General features: G+C 41.5%; 1 protein-coding gene across 1 annotated transcript in view; it reads left to right on the top strand.

Moving 5' to 3' along the window:
• MYO1H (myosin IH) overlaps positions 1 to 26,898 on the top strand; it is a 749,175-nt gene that overhangs the window by 551,994 nt on the left and 170,283 nt on the right. Inside the window, exons 24-25 of the mRNA XM_078666099.1 lie at positions 22,905 to 22,988; positions 23,458 to 23,551. Of these exons, the coding sequence (XP_078522225.1) occupies positions 22,905 to 22,988; positions 23,458 to 23,551 (178 nt within the window). The remainder of the gene's footprint in view (positions 1 to 22,904; positions 22,989 to 23,457; positions 23,552 to 26,898) is intronic.

The following is a 26,898-nucleotide window of genomic DNA, read 5'->3' as shown; positions in this document are numbered from 1 at the left end:
TAATTAACTATATGGGTTACTGATTGATTGTCCAAGTATTTGTATGGGAGACTGAGTGTGTGTGTGGCTGGCTGGGAGGTGTGTGACTCTGTGCAGATCAATGTGTACTTGTATCAATGATTGTATAACAAGGTAAGTATGTGTTAGTATATGTTTGAAAATGTAAGGTGCTCTATGTTTAACTGTATAGACAAGAAAATGGAAGTGTCATTGATTCTTTACAGGACTGACTAGGTGTGTGAGTAACTCCATGGATGAGTGGCAGACTGTGAGTGTCTGTATAGGTGTATGAGTGCATATGATAGTGTTGTAAAGATGAGTGATTGTATGTATGAATGATAGTATGGGTGAATGAGTGAAGGTGTGTGTAGACGTAGGAATCAGTGAGTGCGTATGTAGTAACTAGTATTGGTGTGTCAATGGTTTCAAAAATTATATTCTGTATTTAACACTGGGTGAAACAGAGGTTATATTAAAATGTGAGGAGATGCATTGTATTGTCATATGAATGATATCATCAGTGATGTGGTCATTGATGTCAAATGAGATGTCATCAGTGATGTCATCAGTGATGTCATTTGAGATGTCATCAGTGATGTCATCAGTGATGTCACTGACCATGTCATGAATGATGTAATATGTGACATCATCAGCAGTGGATTGCAGGTGCGCGATATATAGTTAGTGCAACTAACTATATATGTAATTTCAATGGTTTTGTGTGAGTAAAATAAGGTTTTTTAAATGCTAATTCCTAACTATATATGGTCTATAACCTATGGTTTTTTCAGTGAATTTTCAAGGTTTTGTAAATGCTAATTCCTAACTATATATGGTCTATAACCTATGGTTTTTTCAGTGAATATATATATATATATATATATCAGGAACAACTCCTCCCACCGTTCGTGAAGAAGCAGAGACCAACACGGGGACGTAGGAGGAAGCACATTTATTTGACATCAGGCATAATGCATTTCGGCCAAGGCGTGGCCTTCCTCAGATGCCGTCAAATTACTTTCAGGTGACTCAGTCCTTCATTTGAATCTCACTGCCACAGCCTCATTGGATGCAGATCGTCACACCCCCTCATACAGCACTCTGTTTAAGATTCGAAGGAACTACACCTCCCAGAATCCATTGCACAGGTAAGTTAAGCTTGTGGTGTGTCCTTGTGGATAACGATATTGTGGCAATATTTCTGAAGGTCAACAGTCCATTCCCTGCATGCTTCCTCCCGTCCCCACGTTCCAGCCCCTCATTGTCAATTGTCAAGCAGGCAGGGTTTGAAATGACAGTGCTGATTTCAATATATATATATATATATATATATATATATATATATATTCGCTCCACAGGCTCCCTTAAACACAGGAACCACTCGGACACTCCAGGTGCTTGCAAATTAGTTTATTCGGCAAGGGAATAACGACGCGTTTCGGGGATTAGCCCTTGATCACGCGCACGAGCTTGGAAAAGACATATGAAAGGGAAATCCGCAAGTGGTGGGAGGCCACCAGCTTGCAAAAATATTTGGAAGTGGGACGCGTCCCTAGAGGACTAAGAATTCTTCTGGTCCCATCATATGAAAATCCAAACAATGAACTTCTAAGAGAATGGTCGGAATTCATGACAGATGTAATGCAAGGTATGCTAAAGATGCTAGTGAAACATGCATGGAATGATAGAGTGAAGCTACAGGAAGAGATCAAGGACATTGAGGAGAAAATTAGTGGCGACAAAGATACACAAAAATGCGAGGAGCTGCGGGAATCAATGAAAAAAAGATTAATCAGCTATGAAAATACAATCAAATTAAGGAAACAAACAAAGTTTATTCGAGACGAAAAGGACTATGCAAATGGTAGGATTCTGACATTTGCTAGGAAGTATGATGCTCCAAGGAAGACCCTACAACAGGGAAAACTGAGAAACCAAACTCCTGTGAGCATCGAAGAATCTGAAGTCTCTGTCGAAGACGCATCTCGGGCAAGGAATACCAGGGAGGAGAGAGGCACTGGGGGTGGCGGCCGCCTCACCGGAGCAGGAGCAACTGCCTCCGCATCAGTCCCGGATTTGGAACCTTTTTTCGAGGAGTACGAAATTATAAGGGGACTCAGACAACGACCAGCAGCTACAACGCACCCGCCAAAAGCCACAAGAGGAAGAGGAAAACAAGGAGGGGCAGGAGGGGACGCACAAGGACGATCGACTCCTGTACAGACGAGGAGCACTCGAGGGAAAAATTGGAAATGAATCCAGTAACATCAGGACAGAACATCATTGTAAATCTGTCTGATAGGACACTGACAGAGAAAGAAGAGAAAATTCTCCAACTTGGATTAACCTTCTGTCCTACTCCGGCTTTTGATTATACACAGACACGGATAGATCTGTTTAGATTTATCAGAAAAATGAAATTGCAGAAAATCCATATGATGCATCCAAGAGACAATGATACACTAGAAATGGAAGAGACTGATCCATTGGAAATATTAACCAACGATGACCTGGAAACTATTGCAACAGCACAAACCCTGATTGGAACAGGTAACACACAGGATTGGGATGTGCAACCCACACAGATGCTGGGAGAAAGTGGGATCGTCCAACACAGTTGCAAGAGTACAATGACAATTAAGTCAAAAACTAATCCCAGGACTCCACATGATGGGATCGATACCTTCCAGGAGATAGTAATCAAAGAGTTGAAGAGTCTACAGGAAGAGGAATTTGACTGGAGGAGAAGAAATTTGAAAAAAGAAGAATGGGAAATAATTAAAAGCCTCAAAGAAGATGAAAATATCGTAATTAAACCAAGTGACAAAGGCGGGAACATCGTGATTTTAAAACGTAGCCAATACGAGGATGAGGCACTTTCCCAGCTAAGAAACAAAGAACATTATACTCAAATAAAAAGAGAAAAACATGCAGAAAGTACTGTGGCCTTCAACGAATTGATTACAAAGTGGAAGGATGAAGGAATTTTGGATCTTAGAGACTGGAAAAATTTAAAGTTTGATTTTCCACAAATAGCCACATTCTATCACCTACCAAAGGTGCACAAAAGCAAGGTGTGGCCACCAGGACGACCAATCGTGTCTGCTAAAGACAGTCTATTAGAGAAAACATCTACCTATATAGACAGGTTCATTTCCCCGTTTGTCAAGGATCTCAGTTCGTATCTGAAAGATACGAAAGACTTTTTAAGGATTATACAGGGTGTGAAATGGGAGGAGGACATGTTCTTAATCACACTAGACATTGCTAGCCTATACACCTCGATCCGACATGAAGATCGACTATTGGCGATGAAGAGCTTCCTAGAAAAAAGAACACTCAGGTTTCGCAGTCATAACAAAATGTTGTTAGAACTCACAGACTTTTGCCTCAGAAACATTTTTTTATTCCTAGGGCAACTGTACTTGCAACTCCAGGGGACCGCGATGGGCACGTGCTTCGCCCCCAGCTACGCGAATTTATTCGTGGGCTGGTGGGAGAAGCACGTGGCCTGGGCGGGGACGAATGAGCGGTGGATGAACAACATTATGTTGTGGACCCGCTACATCGATGATTTGTTTTTGGTGTGGCGGGGCTCCCTAGAAGAGGCTGAGGAATATATAAATGAATTGAATAATAACAATTTAAATCTCAGGTTCACCAGCAACATAAGTAAAAACGAAGTCTTCTACCTGGACCTTCGGGTCTATGTTGAGGATGACGCCATTCAAACAGCTATCTACCGCAAGCCCACGGCAGGCAATACAATCCTACACTCGAGAAGTTACCATCCCCGTAGTGTAGTGAATAACATCCCGCTGGGTGAGTTCTTACGTATGAAACGTAATTGTTCAACGAATGCAGAATTTGAGAAGGCAAGGAGTGAATCCAGGAAAAGGTTTCAGCAAAGGGGGTACTGTAAAGGCATCTTAGACCAAGCAGAGTCGAAGAGTAATGTGGTAGCAAGGAATGATTTACTGATAGATAAACCCAAATCAGCCGAATCAGCGATCAGGATGATAACAGACTATTCTGAGAAGTCACCAAAGGTTTTTAACATCATGAGAAAGAATTGGAAAATTCTACAAACTGACTCCATAATAGGGAAATCGCTATCCAACTACCCACTAGTATCTTACAGAAAAGGAAACTCACTTAAAGATCATCTAGTGAACAGCCATCATGAACACAAAAATAGGAAGAAAGCAACAGTCTTGGGCTTTTTCCCCTGTATGAAATGTAAGGCCTGCAAAAATTCACACAAGGTCAAAGAATACCAAATACCGGGGAAGAAGAACAAAACTAAGATCTCCAAATTGGTCAACTGCAATTCGGAGTATACTGTTTACTGCCTGTTATGCCCCTGTGGGAAAAAATATATAGGAAGCACAGTGAAGCAAACCAAACTCAGGGTCCTCGAACATATGAGGGCCATCACCTCGAAAGACCAGAGCTACCCGGTAGCCCGTCATTTCGAGAGGATGCATAAAAGTAACAGTAACTTAATTACTTTCTTCATATTGGATCAACTAGTCAGAACGGAGAGAGGAGGTAACTGGGTAAAAAAATTGCGAACTCTAGAGTCTAGATTTATCATCCAGCTGCGCACGAAAATCCCAGAAGGGATGAACAACGAGGAAGAGATGTGGACACATATCTGAAATGTTGTTCTATGCAATACCCTTGCTGAAAAGGAAGGAACAATATAATCTAAATAAACTGAGATAAATGTATTCCTCAAAAGAATGTGTAGATAAGAAGCTGATGAGATAAATATGGTGTCTGCCCCCATCTCCAAAGAAAAACAATACGATGCAATGATGTATATAGGAGGAGAATCATGCCCATTCAGGGCTTGACTGCAAAAAATGTAGAAAATGTAAAAAATGTTAATAATTATAATTCAAAAAATAATTTGATTTGCAAAATAAATTGAGCCTAGATACCGTTGTTTCACAGATCCGTGAACCATTCACTAAGGCACTAAACAAAAATGTTGAGAGCTTTGTGAATGAACGGCACAAATAACAAATGGCGATCAGGGATATGTTTGACAATACCCCGTATAAACGTTAATATCACTTTCAATTTGATTATGATTAATATATGATTTGAATATATGATTACTTGTCAAATGATATGGAATGAAGTACAATGTTTAAAAGAGCTGCATAGTGAAATTGTCCAGCTATGTAACCTAACTATGATAAGATGGCCGCCACAAAAAACGTTTAAATTGCATGAATTGTGCCGTTTTTTATGTTTACTGTTTTTAAAATCACGTGACAGGGAGTCACCACAAACTTTATTTAATTTGTCACCCAAAAAAATGCCAGTTTACACTGACGAAGGCGGCAACGCCGAAACGCGTTTGTAACCTGCAATGCGAAGTCTGAAATAAATAACTTGGCTAGAACCACGCTGGAGCAGCTTTGAGTGCTCTTTTTTATCCATTTCCAAGGAATGAGGAACTGGGCGTTCGTAATATATATATATATATCTATCTATCTATCTATCTATCTATCTATCTATCTATATATATATATATATATATATATATATATATATATATATATATATATATATATATATATATATATATATAAAATTACCTACTGGCGATAGCCAGTAGGTATATATAGTTAGGACCTAGTTTCCATAGGAAATCCACAGCATTCTATTGGGAATAACTTTGGCGTCGATTGAGGAAATTGCGTGAAATTTTCCAAAAGTTTGGCCAGCTCAGTTCTGCTCCTTCCCTGAAAGTTTTGGGGGGATTCGTCAAGCAGGGGCCGAGAAAAAAGGCGGGTCCCAAAACGTGTTTTCCCCATGTTAATTTCCATAGGACGTTCAGACACGGCTACAGCCCGAACCGCTGAATGGAATTACACCAAACTTTGCATAATTGTAGCGACTGGTACGCAGAAGTGCCTTTTCTATATTTGGTGAAAATTGCTCCAGTGGTTTTTATGAAAATTAACTTCAAAAACACATATATATCTATATAAGCTTACTGTAAGCTTACTGTAAGCTTACTGTACTCTGTACCTTCCCGAGTACAAGCTGCATTCTGATTGGCTGCCAATGTCTGTCAACACTCCAAAACAGAAATTGTTGGGAGCCATCTTGTACCTCGGTAGACTGAGGCACAGGAAAGCAGAAAAACAAACGTGTAGAACTCAAAAAGGGGGCAGGGTAGAAGCACCCTCACCCCCTAGGCCTACTCAGGGGGTCCCACAAGGACCCCCCAGACCCCCCCAAAATTTTATTTTTTTGAGATCTGATTGGCTGTCAGCACTTCATCCAAGAAGTGTTGGCAGCCATCTTGGGACCAATATACATGATAGCACCTCATTAAAAAGCATTGTAGTTCATAGAGGGTTTTAGGACTTTAGTTACATTATAAATCATTTGTTGATGGTACCATACTCATTTTAGGAATTGTGGTGTGTTCTAAGGTGAGTAGTAGAGAGTAGTAGAGAGTGAGTAGTAGAGAGTGAGTAGTAGAGAGTAAGTAGTAGAGAGCAGTAGAGAGTGAGTAGTACAGAGTAGTAAAGAGTGAGTAGTAGAGAGTAGTAGAGAGTGAGTAGTAGAGAGTGAGTAGCAGAGAGAGAGAATAGTAGAGAGTAGTAGAGAGTGAGTAGTAGAGTGAGTAGTAGAGAGTAGTAGAGAGAGTAGTAGAGAGTGAGTAGTAGAGAGTAGTAGAGAGTGAGTAGTAGAGTGAGTAGTAGAGAGTGAGTAGTAGAGAGTAGTAGAGAGAGAGTAGTAGAGAGTGAGTAGTAGAGAGTAGTAGAGAGTGAGAAGTAGAGAGTGAGTAGTAGAGAGTAGTAGAGAGTGAGTAGTAAAGAGTGAGTAGTAGAGAGAGAGTAGTAGAGAGTGAGTAGTAGAGAGTAGAGAGTAGTAGAGAGTGAGTAGTAGAGAGTAGTAGATAGTGAGTAGTAGGGAGTGAGTAGTAGAGAGAGAGTAGTAGAGAGTAGTAGAGTAGTAGAGAATGAGTAGTAGAGAGTGAGTATTAGAGAGTAGTGGAGTAGTAGAGAGTAAGTAGTAGAGAGTAGTGGAGAATATTCCAAAGTTTGGCACAGCACCACTTGCACAATAAGTCCAATGTCACTGACCATGTCATGAATGATGTAATATGTGACATCATCAGCAGTGGATTGCGGGTGCGCGAAATATAGTTAGTACAACTAACTATATAGGAGCAATTTCAATGGTTTTGTATGAGTGAAATGTCCAGCTAACTATAACACCACTAAAACTTATAGTTTTTGAGTGAATTTCAAAGGTTTTGTAAAAGCTAATTCCTAACTATATAACTCCTGAAACCTATGGTTTTTTTCAGTGAATTTCAAAGGTTTTTTTAAATGCTAATTCCTAACTATATAAGGCCTGAAACCTATGGTTTTTTCAGTGAATTTCAAAGGTTTTTTTAAATGCTAATTCCTAACTATATAAGGTCTGAAACCTATGTTTTTTTCAGTGAATTTCAAAGGTTTTTTAAATGCTAATTCCTAACTATATAAGGCCTGAAACCTATGGTATTTTCAGTGAATTTCAAAGGTTTTTTAAATTTTAATTCTATTAGCGGATAACGTTTAAATATATTAATATCCTAGTGGGACCACCTGAGCAGCCCTAGGGGGTCAGGGTGTTCCTACCCTGCCCCCTTTTTGTGTTCTACACGTTTGTTTTTCTGCTTTCTTGTGCCTAATTCCTAACTATATAAGGCCTGAAACCTATGTTTTTTTCAGTGAATTTGCAAGGTTTTTTAAATGCTAATTCCTAACTATATAAGGCCTGAAATCTATGGTTTTTTCATTGAATTTGCAAGGTTTTTTAAATGCTAATTCCTAACTATATAAGGCCTGAAACCTATGTTTTTTTCAGTGAATTTGCAAGGTTTTTTTAAATGCTAATTCCTAACTATATAAGGCCTGAAACCTATGGTTTTTTCAGTGAATTTCAAAGGTTTTTTAAATGCTAATTCCTAACTATATAAGGCCTGAAACCTATGGTTTTTTCAGTGAATTTCAAAGGTTTTTTAAATGCTAATTCCTAACTATATAAGGCCTGAAACCTATGTTTTTTTCAGTGAATTTCAAAGGTTTTTTAAATGCTAATTCCTAACTATATAAGGCCTGAAACCTATGTTTTTTTCAGTGAATTTCAAAGTTTTTTTTAATGCTAATTCCTAACTATATAAGACCTGAAAGCCCACCAGGAATCTCCAGTATGCACCAGGGGACTGCATTGCAGAGAGGTGTAATTAAGCCACGGCCCTTTTTACACCTCTCTGCAACGCAGCCCCCGTGCATGTTTGAAGAGGGGGAACTCATTCCCCCTGCATACTGGGGGCCCCTGGGGGCCAACTAGCCCACCTGGAACCTCCAGTATGCGCCAGGGGGCTGCATTGCAGAGGTGTAATGAGGCTATGCCCCTTGTTACACCTCTCTGCAACGCAGCCGCCTGGCGCGTTTGCAGAGGGGGAACTAATTCCCCTTGCATAATGGGGGTCCCTGGGGGCCAACTAGCCCACCAGGAGCCTCCAGTATGCGCCAGATGGCTGCATTGCATAGAGGTGTAATGAAGCCACACCCTTTTTTACACCTCTCTGCAACGCAGCCCCCGTGCATGTTTGAAGGGGGGGAACTAATTCCCCTTGCATACTGGGTGCCCCTGGCAGCCATCTTGTGCCTTGTTCGAACCAAGGCACAAGAAAGCAGTGAAACAAAGGTGTGAAACTCGCAAAGGGGCCAGAGTAGAAACACCCTGACCCCCTAGGCCTGCTCAGGGGGTCCCACAAGTACCCCCAAGGCAAAATAAATAATAATTTATTTTTTTTTAAGTTGCGGGGTACAAAAAAACAATAAAAAAAATATAAAACAACAATAAGAATAAAAAACAGTTCTTTTCAGAACTACCTCCAATTTATATAAAAATGCTACATTTAAAAATAAACTCTGTCTTTCTTTTTTTCTCCAGGGTACGCGTACCGGTACGTGTACCGATACGTGTACCGGGGCGCGCACCCCCTTAAAAAATTTTTTTTAAAAATGAGTGTGTGTGTGAGTGGTGTGTGTGTGTGGGGGGGTGGGTGTGGGGAGTGTGTGTGAGGGGGTATGTGTGTGGGGTGTGTGTGTGTAGGATGTGTGGGTGTGTGTGTGGGGTGTGTGTGTGTGGATGTGTGTGTGTGTAGGATGTGTGTGTATGTGTGGGATGTGTGGGTGTGTCTATGAGGTGTGCGTGTGTGTGTGTGTGTGTGGGGGGAGGTGTGTGTGTGAGTGAGTGTGTGTGGGATGTGTGGGTGTGGGGGTGGATGTGTAAGGTGTCGGTGTGGGGGTGTGGGGTGTTTGGGTGTGGGTGGAGGTGTGCGTGTGTGAGGTGTGTGTGGGGAGTGTGTGGGTGTGGAGGTGTGGGGTTGTGTGTGTGTGGGTGTGTGTGGGACGTACTTGTAGGTACCTAAAACAGCCACAGAACCAAAAGCTCTTTTCAGAGCTACCCTACCTGTAATCACTCAAAATGATTATTTTATTATTTATTATTATGATTATATAATTTTTGTCACTATTTTTCCCCATGGTACGCTCCCCGGTACGCTCCCCGGTGCGCGTACCGGGCGCTCCCCCCGCGAAAAATGAAAAAAAAAATACTTTTTTTTTTGCCCCGCGGGACCCTTTAATGGCCCCCACATCAAACCTAGGGGGTCAGGGGGGGTCTACCCTGCCCCCTTTTGGTCATTTCCCCCTTTGATTTTTGCCACCTCTTGTGTCTCAATCCTACCGAGACACAAGATGGCGGCCGCTGCGGACTGTTTCGAATGTTTACAGACACCCGAGAACCAACCAGCTTCCCCTGCGCAAGTCGCGTGACGCGCCCGGAGCGCTCCCCGGTGCGTGTACCGGGGCGCGGCCATAGATATATAATTTTTTTTTAACCTAAATTACTCAAAATCTTGTGGAGCACATATCTTGAGACATAGCAAAGGCACATCGGGCTACCAGTCCCTACAATTTTGTCAAGTTTGGTGAAAATCCATTCAGCCGTTCGAGCTAAAAGTGCGACAGACCGCCCTATGGAAATTAACATAGGGAAAACACGTTTTGGGACCCCCCTTTTATCTCGGCCCCCGCTTGACGAATCCCCCCCAAACTTTCAGGGAAGGACCGGAGCGCCGCGCCGCGAAGCAAAGTTGCTGAAAAATTCAGGCAGATTCCTCAACCGGCGCCAAAGTTATTCCCAATAGAATGTTGCGATTTCCCTATGGAAATCAATCCTAACTATATATACCTACTATATATATATAAAATTTCTATGGCAAAATGAAACCCCTCATTTTGTTCCTTTTCAAATTAAATGTATTAAGTGTTACCACTTTATTCCAATCAAGATGACTTCAGGTGTGCCATACGTTTGTCATAAGTAAGACTGTTAGCGCTCTAGTTGTTCTTTAGAACACTCTGGGACATTCTGTCATTGGGCTATAGTTGGGCTACATCTGGCTGATATTTGTGCTACATTTGTTTTTTGTCTCCGGTGGCCATCTTTGGGCTACTTTGGGCTACAGTGGAGAAGTGTGGCTCACTGGTTAGAGGAGGCAGACCTGGAAGCAGAGGTCAGCCCGGGACCAGGGTTCAATTCCCGGCTCGGCAGGGTCTTGAGTCCTAAAATGTCCATGGACTCGACAATTCTCGCTCCGGTGCCTACTCGATTCACGGGTTCACACTCTGCGACTCTGGGCAATAGCTTGCTTAATCTCCACAACGGCCCCTCGCGGCGGGATGCCTGGCTTTCACCTTGCGGATACCCTGCCGGGGTTATCTCACAGGGGAATACCAGGACGGGTTCCCTAAGCAAGCGCTTAGAAACCGCTTGGTGATTTGCGCTATATAAATTCCTGTACATTTACATTTACATTTACATTGGGCTACATTTGGGCTCTAACATATATATAGCCCAATGTAGCCCAATATATATTTTTTCAAAGTTAATTTACGTAAAAACCACTGGAGCATATATCTTGAGACATAGCAAAGGCACATCGGGGTACCAGTCCCTACAATTTTGCCAAGTTTGGTGAAAATCCATTCAGCCGTTCGAGCTAAAAGTGCGACAGACCGCCCTATGGAAATTAACATGGGGAAAACACGTTTTGGGACCCCCCTTTTATCTCGGCCCCCGCTTGACGAATCTCCCCCAAACTTTCAGGAAAGGACCGGAGCGCCGCGAGGCAAAGTTGCTGAAAAATTCAGGCAGATTCCTCAACCGGCGCCAAAGTTATTCCAAATAGAATGTTGCGATTTCCCTATGGAAATCAATCCTAACTATATATACCTACTGGCGACCGCCAGTAGGTAATATATATATATATATATATATATATATATATATATATATATATATATATATTACCTACTGGCGGTCGCCAGTAGGTATATATAGTTAGGATTTTTTCTCTATGGGATTTTTGAAAATTCTATGTCTAATAACTTTGGCGTTTGTGGACGGAATTGGCTGAAATTTTCAGGAAAATGGAACATTTTGTTTCTGAGCAGCCCCAGAAAATTTGGGGGGGGGTCATCAGGGGGGGCCGAGAAAAAAGGGGGGTCCCAAAACGTGTTTTTGCCATGCAATTTTCCATAGGGCGGTTGGCCTCACTTTTAGCTCGAACGGCTGAATGGATTTCCACGAAACTTGGCAAAATTGTAGATATTGTTTGCCCGATGTGCCTTTGCTAGGTCTCAAGATATGTGGTCCTGTAAATTTTGAGTAAATTAGGTTTAAAAAAAGATATATATCTAGAGCCGCGCCCGGTACGCGTACCGGGGAGCGCTCCAGGCGCGCCACGCGACTTGCGCACGGCAAGCTGATTGGTTCTCGGGTGTCTGTAAACATTCGAAACAGTCCGCAGCGGCCGCCATCTTGTGTCTCGGTAGGATTGAGACACAAGAGGTGGCAAGAATCAAAGGGGGGAAATGAGCAAAAGGGGGCAGGGTACACCCCCCTGACCCCCTACTTTTGATGTGGGGGCCATAAAAGGCTCCCGCGGGTGAAAAAAAAATAAAAAAAAAATCGATTTTCGCGGGGGGGAGCGCCCGGTACGCGCACCGGGGAGCGTACGGGGGAGCGTACCATGGAGATAAAAAATGACAGACTTTTAAAAAAAAAAAAAAGCTTCTTTTTATAAATTGGAGGTAGTTCTGAAAATAACTTTTTTTTTGATTTTGTTGTTTTATATATTTTTTTTTGTTTTTTTTGTTTTATATTTTTTTTAGACTTTTTAAAACAATTTTATATTTTTTTTGGATTTTTGTCAAGGGAAAAACAAAAACAAGGATTCCAAAACTGCTCAACAGGAGCAAAAAAATTTGAAAATTTAGGGACTGGAAGAGCAGCGGTGTTGCTGTTTCTTTAGGGCAATGAGTTCAACACTCTGCTCCCCATAGCAGAGCAGTTCGTCACACTCCGTGCACAAAAATTTGATGCCTGCAAACACCGGCTGAATGTTAGGGACCATTCTTCCACGGGGTGGTCCCGAAGGTGTTGCTCCACCAGTGGAGGTGCTGCCGCCATCTGTGGGTACATTCCGTGCCAGCTCTCTGACACTCTCCCTGGCAAAGTTGTTAGGGTGTCTTCTTTTCACATGCCTGATCAAATTAGCATTTCCAAAACTATATTTTTTCAGAGGATTGCCTCTGGATAAACTACTCCCACATATTTTGCAGGTTACTTTGGGAGCGTTGACTTTTTTCTGTCCTTCAGGGATGTCGTAAAATTTCCAGATGAAATGGGTTTTTTTCTTTTGCTGAGGAGGGTCCTCATCTAAAAATCCATCTGAATCACTGCTGGATGACTCTCTTGCAGCCATTGCTGGAGATCAGAAAAGTAGGAGATATACAGAGTAGACAGAACAGCTCTTGCTCTCTCCAAGTACAAAGCAATAGTGAGAGAAATGGGTGGGTTCCACACAATTTGGGAAAAAAAAAGTTCTGAACCAATGAAAAGTGTTATTTTAAAGTCACATGGTTTGACGCGCTTACGCTACGCGCCCCGGGGCGCGTCCCGGGCGTGTATCCTAAGCGCATCGGGGCGCTTACGTTGCGCGATCGTATGCGCTTCCGGGTGCGCTTACGCGGTGCGTCATAAGACGCATCTCGCGGCTACGCGATACGTGTCTTATGACGAAAGGCGTGGCGGCTACGCGATACGTCACGATGTTGTTTTTGTTCGCGGCAATAACGCTTCCGGGACGCGCATCAGTACGCGCCCCGGGGCGCGCCGCAAGATTGCGCTTACCCGTGCGTTCACCTGTCCGCGCCCCGGGAGCGCACCAAAAAGAATATAAAAAAAAATAAAAAAAATTATAAAATATAAAATTTGATTTAAAATGTATTATTTTTATAAAGATTTGCTATTAAAAAACCTATGAAATTCACTGAAAAAACCATAGGTTATAGACCATATATAGTTAGGAATTAGCATTTACAAAACCTTGAAAATTCACTGAAAAAACCATAGGTTGTAGACCATATATAGTTAGGAATTAGCATTTACAAAACCTTATTTTACTCACACAAAACCATTGAAATTCCATATATAGTTAGTTGTACTAACTATATATCGCGCACCCGCAATCCACTGCTGATGATGTCACATATTACATCATTCATGACATGGTCAGTGACATCACTGATGACATCACTGATGACATCTCAAATGACATCACTGATGACATCACTGATGACATCTCATTTGACATTACTCATGACATCATTCATGTGATGATACGATGAACCTCTTCAGACTCTAATATAACCTTAGATACACTCAGTGTAAACAGACACTCACAGACTGTCACTCATCCATGGAGTTACTCACACACCTAATCAGTCTTGCAAAGAATCAATCACACCTCAATTTCCTCAACTATATAGTTAAACACACCTTACTTATTGAAACATATAATAACACATATTTACTCTGTTATACAATCCCTGATACAAGTTCACAATAATGTAGCACTGAGATATCAATTCACTCACCAATACACTCATGCACACAGTAAACCGCCCATACAGCTGTTTCCACATGCACTTTTGAACCCATACATCTAGTGAATCAACTGCTCACACATCTATGCACAGAGTCATACACCTCCCAGACACCCACACACACACTCAGTCTCCCATACAAATACTTGGCCAACTAATCAATAACCCATATAGTTAGTCATATAGCTAATGATCAACACATGCATCAGATTACAAAACAACAGACACAATGGTGCACAATTTAAAACAGTTTAGTCACTAACCCATGCACTCAGTGAGACACATTTAATCACTCACTTATACAGTCAGTCATGCACCTACTAAATACATTATCCAGACACTTATACATCCACTCATTCTTCAATATATAAGACATATTTTAACTTTACAGAAACATACAGTCACTGGATGTTGTCATCAGTGATGTCATCAGTGATGTCATTTGAGATGTCATCAGTGATGTCATCAGTGATGTCACTGACCATGTCATGAATGATGTAATATGTGACATCATCAGCAGTGGATTGCGGGTGCGCGATATATAGTTAGTACAACTAACTATATATGGAATTTCAATGGTTTTGTGTGAGTAAAATAAGGTTTTGTAAATGCTAATTCCTAACTATATATGGTCTATAACCTATGGTTTTTTCAGTGAATTTTCAAGGTTTTGTAAATGCTAATTCCTAACTATATATGGTCTATAACCTATGGTTTTTTTCAGTGAATATATATATATATATATATATATATATAAAAAAAAACAGTTCACTCTTTAACTTCCATCCGGCGAATAGAAAGACATGAACCACAGGAAGGTATGGCTTGATTTAGTTTTTATTCCTCAAGAATGACGTGTTTCTGACTACAGTAGTCCTTGCTTACATACAGGGAGATGAAATTCGCCATGTTTTAAATATGCTTAGTTAGTCACCACGTGACAAATGGGTATAGAAAAAATACTTAAACTATATTTAGCAGCTCACATTTCATAGTCTGTTTTCCAATGTTGACTTGTCAGTAACTCACGTTGGCTTAGCACATTTACAATCATGGTATATTAATGCTTGAAAATTCAATAATCTATTTTTAAATTACATAAGTAAATAAATATTGTGATAATTATGTACATAGTATTACACACATAGAGAGAAAAGAGGGCAAACCCATGTAAAAGCATTTGGCTAAAAACCTGGTTAAAATATTGCCTTCTAAAAGAGATAAAAAGCATATTAAAAGCCTCCAAGAGTAAAAACAGAAGCTATCTAACAGTGCTTGTTACCAATTACAGCTGCCTCATGTGCAAATACTGCAATAAATCACGGAAACCATCGACCTGTGCAAAAAGTTACTCAATATTTGGGACCATAGTTGGAACATCTTTCCTGTATAAATACTTTGTACACAAATTGATCACTATTCTAAGTGTTTCCAATAGGCCAATCTGAGTTTCATTTAAATTATGTCTGCATAAAATGCAAATACTCAAATTCCCACGGTTTCCATAAAAAAAGGGAAATAGAAAGAAGATCCTTTAGTCTGAACATACAGATGTTTAGAAATTTGCAAATGAGGCGATAAATAAAGTGCAATATACTGAAAAAAAGAGCTTCTATAACTTTACTGGACCAAATAAAGTGCAATTGCTACCTAAAAATTGCACAAAACTCTGTACACGTGGTATAATGGAATATCATAATAAAGCTTTGATTGGGAAGCATAAAGCACGAATAATTCTATGCATAATGCATAGAGTTGCCTAAGTAGTAGAGGAAAGATAATGTCTGGTGGGTCATAATCTTAAGAAGAAGAGGACATCATTCTTCAGAAAAGTAAGGGTACATTAAAGTAATAGCCCCATTCACAAGTTAAATGGCTTTATAAGAAGTAATGTAAGTATTGTTTAACCCGTTGGGAGCCTTACTGTCCAATTCCAGATTGGTTCTTGATTCCAGTTGTCGCAGCTTTCTTTCCCTGTCGCCACCCAGCTTTCTGCTGCGTGATTATTTCCCTCCTGAGGCAGAAGCCGGGAGGTTGCTGTGTCGCTACTCTCTTGTTTTTAACTCTTGTAACTTTGGCTTGATTTAATAAGCTTTTAACCTGCTACCACCTCTCCCCATCTCCTCGCTACCTGGGCCACTCTCAGCCGAGTGTTGACGCTGAGTAGTTCGGTCTCGGGCAGGCGAAGATTCATAGCGGCCATATTGGGTGGGTGCAAGCACTCTGACGTGTTCTAGAAGCGCATAAAAGGGGCATTCCTGAGTCTGCGCTCGATTCTGCTGTGTGATTATTTCCCTCCTGAGGCGGAAGCCGGGAGGTTGCTGTGTCGCTACTCTCTTGTTTTTAACTCTTGTAACTTTGGCTTGATTTAATAAGCTTTTAACTTGCTACCACCTCTCCCCATCTCCTCGCTACCTGGGCCACTCTCAGCCGAGTGTTGACGCTGAGTAGTTCGGTCCCGGGCAGGCGAAGATTCATAGCGGCCATATTGGGTGGGTGCAAGTGCTCTGACGCGCTCTAGCCGCGCATAAAAGGGGACGATCTTGTCTCCGCGCAGCGGACGCGACCAGCGGACGTGCCGGACCTGTGCCGGAGTCGTGCCAGAGTCCTGCCCGTCTGCGCCCGTCAGCGCCATGGAGGCGCTGGGGGCCGGGACGGCTGTTCGACTAATCAACCAGGGCCAGGTTAGCTTCTATTACGACTCACAGACGCTAACTGCACTCAAACCCCCCGCTAAGAGCTGTCACCATATGCTCACCCCGGAATTGCTTCTAGATACTCCCTTGTGCCACTGCTTTGAGAAAATTACCACCTTGCATCGCCTTACGCCCCGTCATAAACGCTTTAGGGCTGAGAAAACTGAGCCCCTCCTGCCGATCATTGAGGCTGGGTTCCTTATTAACGCTAGGTCCCTAGTTAAAAATAACTTTGCTTTTAGGGACTTTATCTCGGAAAGAAACCCCGCATGGGCATTTGTTACTGAGACCTGGGCCTCCGAATGCTCTGGGCCGGAACTTTTAAACGCCATTCCCCAGGGATATTCCTTGGCCAGAATGGATAGGCAGGTCCGGAGAGGGGGGGGGTTAGGAATACTTCACAGAACTTCGATAAAATGCCATCTCGAATATCTCCCTGTAGTGTCTTTCCAGGCCATGTACTTTGTCCTTAGCTCCGTCCCTACTATTTCCTTTGCGGGCATCCTGATTTACAGACCACCGGGCCCTAGGTCTAGTTTTAGCATTGACCTATCACAAGTGCTGGAACCCTACATGGATAGGCCTAATTTAACTATCCTAGGGGATTTTAATTTTCATCTGGAGGATGGCACCTCCAGAGACACTACCCACCTGTTGGACTCCATGACTTTTTGTGGGCTAATACAAACAGTGATAGGGCCTACCCACTCCGCCGGACACACGTTGGATGTTTTTTTTTCCAATGACCCTAGAATAAAGATAGGGACCCCCCTTCCCCTGTCTTGGTCAGATCATCTAACCGTCCTCAGGGTTCGTCCCTGAGCCCCACGCTCTTCAATATATATGTAACACCTTTGGCCAGGCTTGTCAGATCCTTTGGTCTGGAAGTCGTATCCTACCCTGACGACACCCAGATCATGGTCTCCATCTCACATACCGCTGACATCACTGCCCTGAATTTTAAAGCTTGTATGGAGGCAGTCGCGGAGTGGATGGTAAGAAATTACCTCAAACTTAACGGGGAGAAAACGGAGGTGATCATCTTCGGAGGAAAGCAGGAGACCTGGTCTGCAGACTGGTGGCCCTCTGCTCTCGGTTTTTGCCCCACACCCACTCAGTCAGCTCGGAACTTGGGCGTTATCTTTGACTCCTCGCTTTCCTTCGATAAGCAGGTCAGCAGGACGGCCTCAACCTGCTGTGGGGTTTTGCGAATGCTGAGGAAAATCGTACATTACCTGTCGATCGAAGCCCGTAAACAGGTCACGGTAGCCTTCATAGCCTCCCTCCTGGACTATTGCAATGTACTTTATTTGGGAATCACAAAACAACTTGTCCAGCGTCTGCAAATTGTGCAAAATGCGGCCGCAAGGTTCGTTATTGATGCTCCTAGGCGTTCATCAGACGCAACCATTAGGAAAAATCTGCACTGGCTCGCCATGCAAGCCAGGATTGACTTTAAGGCCCTGTGTCTCACCCATCGCGCCCTTCATGGGCTTGGGGCAGAAGACATCAGTTCCCTTGTGTCCTTCTATGTACCCGGTATGGAACTTCGTTCAGCGAACAAAAACCTTCTTGCTGTCCCCAGAACTCTGAAGGCAAGATGGGGCGGGAGGGCTTTTTTCTCCCTTGTTCCAAGGATGTGGAACGCCCTCCCTGTGGAACTTAGGGGTCAACCCTCTCATCTTCAGTTCCGGAAGGCCTTGAAGACCTGGCTCTTCAGGGAAGCCTACCTCTAGTCGATTTTCTTCCCCTTCCTCACACTCAGCTTGTTTCTTTCCATCTCCAGCGCCTTGACGCCTTTGGGTAAAGTTGCGCTATACAAGGCTCAAATCAATCAATCAATCAATCACCCCTGCGCAGTTTGGGTACAGCTTTGATGACATAATATTGTAAACACTTAAGATCATTGTTGTGTTCAAATTTAAAATGTTGTGCGAAAGGGTACATAGGGTCTTTATTTACAATTGCACGTAGGTGTTGCAATATTCTGACATGCTCCTGCAGCTTGGTACTCCCAACATATAGCAAGCCAGAGGTGCATGTCAGAACATAAACTGCAAATTCCATTCTGCAATTAAAATTGCCCTTGATGGCAAACGCAGTGGGGCTGAATGGGGTAGAGTAATGGGTAGTATTAACCCCAAATTTGCAGGCTCTGCAGGGAGTGCATATAAAAAACCCTTGTCTAGTAGAAAGCCACTTATTGGAAGTAGTAAGTTCTGTACTGCCTTTCGCAACTTGTGACCACATGGATGGACCCTTCCTAAATGTGATGGTAGGTTGGTCAGGGAGTCTTGGAGCTAATACTCCATCTGTCAATATTATAGGCCAATTATGTTTAATTATCGACCTAATTGTCCTATCTTGCCTTTTGTATGTAGTAATAAGCCGAGCTGCATCATCTTCCAATATTGACTCACTGTCTTCTCTTGGTTTAGGCAAGAAAGTATTTGACCGCGTTTAGACCAGTACCATGTTCAATGCTTGGATAAAGCGATTCAATATCGAGAGTGATAAAAATCAGATCTTCTGCCCATATGGTATTGTGCAATTTCATAAGAAAATTTCCGGTATCTTTCACATATGTGGGGAGTTTTTTGACTAAGTTTTGTAAAAAGAAGTCGACATATTCTGTCGCATGCTCGCCCATACTGTATATAGCTGATATATTAGGTCTGCCAGGTATAGGTGAACAGTTCTTGTGGACTATATATATCGATAGATAGATATATTCTTCTATGAATTCTCAGTCTGTGTAATGCCCAGACTGCTGTCCATCTCTTGAAACTAATTTCGCTGTGTGATATGCTCACCCTCCTGAGTGGTCACAGAAGTTTTTCAGGTGAAGGCAAATGTGATGCTGCAGCACCAAGTTTCCTATAATTCATAAAAAGCTGAAGAAAACCCTATTCAAAGAAAACTACCACTGGCTTAAGTGTCCAACCTTGACCACTCCCTGATGTTTGTGCACAAGGGACATACTCTTAGTTTGGTGCTCAGGGGTTCTCACACTCAGTTCACATTCTGCAAATACCAATAGATGCATAGATTCATGTGAATAAGATTCAGCTTTTCTCACTCGATTTCTGCATCACCATAGTGTCGGCTGCCCATCCATGCTTTGGGTGTTTGTTGATGATAATGCTTTCGACTTTATGTCTCATGTGTTTTCCGTCTTGATTTTCTAGAAGTCTTCACTGAGTTAAATATCTGTTGCACTTCTTCTTGGGTATCAAAAGTATACTGTCTTTCTCCAATGGTGGAATTGTTTATCATCAGGCATACCACTCCATCTCAGCTCTGGATCCTTGTATGAAACTAAGTGTGTCAGAATTTGTTAATTCCTAAAATCGCACAACCTCTCAGAACTCCTTTGCACAGACCTCACCATGATAAGCAGAGTGTGGTCAATCGTAGATTGGCCCATGTTTACACTGCAACTCCTCAGAGTGACTGTTCGATGACTTTTTATTGGCAATTGTAGATCCTCTGAAGTACATGCTTAAAAAAGTCAGGCAATCATCATGTTCTTCTCCTTCAGGAACCCTAAAAACAAGCACATTTGTAGCTCTCAGTTTATTTTCCAGTCACTCTAGTCCTTGTCTGCCAAATCTTCACTCAACACGCGAAGCTTCTCCAGTCCTGGCAGTGCTTGCTGAGTTCAATTTTTTCAATGCTTAGTGTGCCCCCTGTGAGTAATTTTCCTTCCAGCTTCGTCTTTCATTTTTTTATATATTTTTTTTCATGGAATCTGCAGTCTTTGCACTAACGTAATTTTGTCTCCCAAGGATCGTGACTGCCCTTGCCCCCAGTTCCCCTTTGCAATAAGTTGATTTCTAATCAGGAGCAGCTCCTCTGCTAAGGCGGTGGAACATCGTCCCACTGCTCTTTGAGCAGGAAAAATAAAATGATAATAACATAGTTATTATTATTTTATTTTTCTCAGGCTCGGGCTGGGTCAGGGGTTTCGAGGCACAGGGGGATGAGTGGTCTGCACACTCCAAGTGGGTATGACTGCTTGGCCGGCCGTCCTGGCCCGGCTAAGCAGTCATGTGCACTTTGCATGTTCCCCACCAGCCTGCATTACACAGTCTTGTGGGGAACACGCCCAGGCCCTCTGTCCACACCTGACCGCTAATCCACAGTGCTCAGAACAGTCACAACGCTGCATTGCAGCATTTTGATTGGCTTAGAAGAGCCAATCACTATGCTGCATTGCAGTGTTGTGAAGCAGCATTGTGATTGGCTATGGGGAGCCTGGGTGTTTCCTGGTTCCGGAGAAGCCGAGGACAGACGTGGCCGGTAAACAAGGTAAGTGGTCTATTTTTTTTTATTATTTAGATGCCACCACCCCCCCTCCCCCGGCCCTCCACCCTCATTCCCTGCCAGCCATTACTGTTTCTAATATCAGTGTACCTCCTCAAGGAGAAAAAAAATACCTAATTTTCCTTAGCATGACTGTCTTTCTCAGTACAGCCTTGACATGAATGAATGCGAGGCTTGCCACCATGTGCCATGGAGGATCTCCCTCCACTCAGCTTCCTCAACACCTCCTATATTGTACCAGTATCACCTGCTGACCTCATTTCAGAAGGTGATCAGCCTTCAGTCAAAAAGATGTCTTTCACTGTGAGGACCTCTTTCTCCATACCCGTTATGCAGCTAATTTGGAATTCTATTTTTTTGCATTGTTTATAATGTTCTTCCGTTCCAAGATAAAGAATGTTGCGTTTACCTGGAATCCACTTTGAAACAGTATAAATATATAAAAAAAAAATACAAAAAGATTGATTTCCAAGATAGACACCTGGCAGCATTGGCAAAGCCAATACATGCAGTAGCGAAGCATGACTAACAGCCAGATGCATCAAGCTAAAAAACGGTCGCAAAGGGGCAGATTCTCAGAATCTGCCCCTTTGCGACCGGTATTTTTGCATTTGGGATGCATCATCCCAAATGCAAAAATCGCAAATTTAGAATTCACTAAATTGCGATTGTTTGCATTTAAGGAATCTCAAATTGAGATTCCTTAAATGCAATGCATGCAAGTTCCAAAAATAGCGAATTCGCTAATAGGGCACGCAAATTACCATGAAGTACAACTTCATGGTAATTTGCAAAAACTTTGAAAAATGCACTAAAGTGCATTTTTCAAAGTTTCATGTTGCGCACACACATGCCCTAAGGACATGTGTGTGCGCAACATATGTGCACAGATCAATTTCAGGGGTGCAACAGGGTGTCCCTTGGACACCCCTGCCCCTTGAAATCGCAATCTCAATTTGCGAATCGCTAATTGCGATTCGCAAATTGAGATTGTCTTCCCATTCATTCCTATGGGCCTCTAGGCCCATAGGAATGAATGGGGAGGTATTCCTTAATTGCGACTCGCAATTTGCGAGTCGAAATTAGGGAATTCTAAGAAATCGCTATTTTTTAGCGATTTCCCCATGCATAGCATTTTGTTATTCCTTATTAGCGAATCCTTATTTTTCGCTAATAAGGAATCGCAAAATGGATGCTTGATGCATCTGGCTGTAAGTGGCTTTGCTAATGCTTTTTTCTGTATTTGTTTCATGGATCGCTGGCACCTCACCCTTTTCTCATTTGGAAGATATCCATGAGCCCTTTTAAGCATGCTTTTGGTGAGAGTGAGTCAGCTTTGCTTGTTTCATGTAAGTGTATCTATAAGCCAGTGAGTCGTTAGTGCATTGTTTACTATTTATGTTCTTTTGGTTCTTGATTCCAGTGATTGTTTTTGGGGTGCATGGTCAAACATATGTGGTATCCTTGGAGTTTTGGTGAAAGCTATGGCCGATTTCGTTGCTGTGTATATAGCTTTCTGTTGCTAAATACAGATATTTGTATCCCTATGTGTAACATAGTGGCTCCATCTTCACTATTTTCGGCAATTTAGCCTTTGTTCCATCAGGCCAATAATATAAACGAGGCCTACATCTTTATGAACTCAATAACATACCCACGATGGAATACTATGATTACAAGTAAGTAACATGTTGTTAATTATAGTCTAAATTCAACGAAAATTTGAATCCCCAAACTTATTTTATAGATATTTGTCACAAATAATTGCACTTTCATTGAGACCTGTAATTTCTAGGATACTCCTTCTAAAGTCTTCTCTTTTCACTTTATGTAGACATCCGAAATACTACACAAGCTTTGCATCAGAACCCTGGTGCGAAAATACTGTCGAGGAATTACACCACAGAAAGTACTTCAGGTGTGTTTTTGCAACACGTAGGTCATTTTTCTGAGTAAAAGCTTTTAAAATATATATGTTTTATTTAGTTTTGGTAGGGTTTTTAATTGCATTTTAGTCACATTTTTCCAACTGCCAAAAATGTACTGTTTATGTTTGTCACAAGTATCCATAGTGGCGCTAACTGAGACCTGGTAATCTGAGTAGAATTCACACTATATATTAACATTACAAATGGAGGAGGCTAAAGTAAACAGACTTAGAGATGGCTTAAAAACTACATAACCAAGATCTAAATAAAATATACATAGACTCTTCAGGAAAGGACTGCAGAAAGAGTGTTTAGCATATAAACCTCTCATAAAGTAACAGCACTATTTTAAAAAAAAAAGTACCTACTCATAGGGCAATTACATAATGAATGTGAAGGAAACTGAGAATGTAACATATGTTTACCTTATGATACCTTGTTTTTCTTTTAATTTTCTAGATGCAACAGAAAACAGTGACAAGCAATATGTTCAAAGGGAAGAAAGATGGCTACAAACAGAGTTTAAATAAGCCATTTTTAGACACCAGGCTCAGTAAGCATTCAACTTAACCGAGCATTATTTTGCGTGGAGAAAGGTTTTTTTCGAAGAATTGACATTGAACCTTTTCTGCATATTTCATATTTCCATGTTATATTGGTGGCTATGTGCTCTATGCTTTTCTTTCTTTAGCTTGTTAGTAAATTGAAGGCTGTCGGCCAACATGTAAAGGGACGAGAAAGGTATGGATCATCAACAACGTACTGGCAAAAATGTTATCCATACCATAGGTAGTTAGAATTGAATGTTCTTTGAGTGTTTTTTTTCGATATGAGCAACAGCTCATCAAATATGTGGAATTTCTGCTCTCACTACTGCCGCTAGTGACAGTCTGAGAGTTGCAAAGGTGCAGACCTTGATATCAAAGTCTTTGCTTGCTTTTTCTCTCATCTCCATTTTATCTTGTGGTTTGTGTTGAGATTCATGCTCCACTGTTTATAGTTGAAGTCAGTCTTCTAGGCCTTTAGATGCCCTTGAGTTAATCAACAAAGGAACAAGCAAAGATTCTGAGCAACCAAACGTTGGCCATTTACAAACTTTCCTCTGATCCTTTTCAAGCTTGGAAATGATCGAAATTTCTAAATTGAGCAAGAAATTGGAACACCCATAAATTAGTTGGCGGTATTAGAGAAGGGGTTTCAATTTGAGGAAACATATTTTCCTCATGGATATTTGTTTTTAAAGTGAAGTTGCACAAATATAATGTAATTTCCATACAGTTTTACAACTGCATACACAAAATGCCCCTGCAGAGTCACTCATCCTAATTCACAAATATTTTCCATGATTACACCCCGGAACTTGCAACATTCATAGGTTGCCTGTTGTTACCTGGGAAGATTTTGTGAATTCCAAAAGTCAGAAATCTGCAAGCATGTAAAGTCCGAAAGTTGTGTAAAGATTTTTAAAAAACTTTGGGTAATCAAGCCAATCTAAGACTTTCTGCTTTGCGACTTATGTGGTTCTAGGGACTGATGGTGATAGACTGAATAGAGGTTTGGACGCCAAAGCTAGTACTCTCTTTTGGGATGAAAAATAATAATTTGGAAGACCTAGGATAAGACTGTTCAGTCAGCTTTTTCTTAGTACAAATATTCAAACGAAGGTTTCATGAAAGTGCCATGGATGGAAAGTAAGCATGGATTCATTATGGTGTGGAATTTCAGGCAGCAACGCTTGTGGAGTATAGTAATCAGGAGAGGGCCAAGTCACGGTTGAAGTGTAAAAAAGCTGCACATGAAAGATGCCAAAAGAGATAATGGAATGGTCATTACAAGAGAGAAAATTGATAATTTTAGTTTTGAATGAGATTAACATAAAGTGTGTCAATGGTAGATCATAATTCATTTTTAAAGTTGGAAAATGGTGAATTGGAAGACAAAGAATTTGGAGTTACTCGTAATAGGGTAAAAAAGACAAATGAGTGATTATGTCACGGAAGGGGTTATGATAACAAAGAAGAGGGCTGCAATGAACAAGATTTTGGGGAGGGTCATGGCAATGTTTTGCTATCAACTCAGCTGTGCCACAAGACAAAGAATATGACTGATCATCTAGATAGCACAAAAAGAACAGTAATGTGTCCATGATTCCCAAGCTGTTTAAGGGCATAGCACGTATGTCATGACAACTATGTCAAAGAAGATAGATACATCCAAGAGGATAACAATGAAGGTAAGATAATTGTGTTAGGCTTTGATAATACGTTTGGAAATAAGAGGGAGGGAGGGTGGTTCCAGTGAAATGCTTTTTGCATGACCCCCTTTGTTTGGGATTGTTGGGATGCTTGGAGGTGAGGTACGAAGTGATCCTATTGACGACTAGTCTCTTGAGGCTTGTAGAAAAACATAAGGTAAGGTGATAGAGGATTAATTAGAAGTGGGCATTAAGGAGATTTTTATTAGTGTGAATCCCGCAATTTTAATGCCAATGAGTGGGGAGAAGTCGATATCTGATAGAGTTCTAGAGAAAAGAATGTGTTGATAGTTTGGGGTGAAGGTTTCTGAGGAGTATGAGAATAGCTATTCTGATATTTGTAGCAGATGCATTTAGTTAGAGAATATAAGATCAAGGTTTTTTTTTGTCAGTGATGGTGGAGAGGAAGGGATTACTGAGCATGGCATGGTCAGATGACAGTGTAGAAAGCAGGCGACGCACCCCGAGTGTGGACATAAAGATAGTACTCGTAAATGCCAATTTTGAATTCCCAAAATCATACATTGAGATGTTTGGTCTAAGTTTAGACCAAGCATCTAAGTTTACCTTTGTGACTTGGGCCCTGAAAGTTTATCTATAGGACAAGAGCCTTCCAGAATAAGTGCCTCATTTATAGTATGGTACCATAATTAGAGATCGCAATCTGCTTGGCAGGGATCGCTATGCCTTTAATGCACCCACCGTTGTGGCAGATGAACTGAAGGCAGAGCTGAATGCTGAGCAGTCACCAGGTTTTTTCCCCTGCTCTGAAACGAACTTTCAAAGGTAGTGGTGCTGGGACAATTTTCAGACCGGGAATCAATTATATCCTGAAAAATCCAAGCATCACACGAAAAGCAGGTGTCACACATAAGAATGCCAAATCAGCAAGAGAGTGGTAGCAGTGGAAAACAACCATTATAACACACTACCTTTACAACACAACATCCTTTACATCGCATGCCATTACAACACAGCCATTACAATGCATGTCACTACAAGGCAGGCTATTACAACGCATGCCACTACAGCGCATGCCATTACAACGCATTGTAAGGTAAGTAATGGGAAACAGTAATTTTTACCCCAACACTAATCAACACTTACCCTACTGTTGCACTCACTAGAGTGGGAATAGTAATTTTTACCCCTACACTATTCAACACTTACACTACTGTTGCCCTAAAAGTATTATGCATTATAATGGCATGCATTGTTTTGGTATGCGTTGTAATGGAATGCATTGCAAATGTAGTTTCAAAAAATGCGTTGTGATGGCATGCATTGTAAAATCATGCGTTGTAATGAATGTTGCAATGTAGAAAACGAGTTGTAAAGGTATGCGCTGTAAAAGTTTGCGTTATAACGTGTCCTATTCGGTACCGATATAGTATGTAGCTGGCGTTGCATTTGGGGGCACACTGTCACAAATATATTACTTAAGCATGGTGAGGTACTACACTGTCATTTACAGACAGCACATCTTCTATTGAATTGACCACTAGATTTGCACCCACGTACAATTATACTAATAAAACTACATAGCACGGAAACAATAATGTCTGCAAATTCGTTTTTAGTGAATATTTGCCGTTTGTTCATCGCCAAGAAAAATTTCTTGATTTGTTTTGATCCTATTAAAATCG

Source organism: Lissotriton helveticus, chromosome 11, assembly GCF_964261635.1.
Source record: "Lissotriton helveticus chromosome 11, aLisHel1.1, whole genome shotgun sequence".
NCBI classification, from domain to species: domain Eukaryota; kingdom Metazoa; phylum Chordata; class Amphibia; order Caudata; family Salamandridae; genus Lissotriton; species Lissotriton helveticus.
This window is presented reverse-complemented; position numbering and strand designations above follow the sequence as displayed.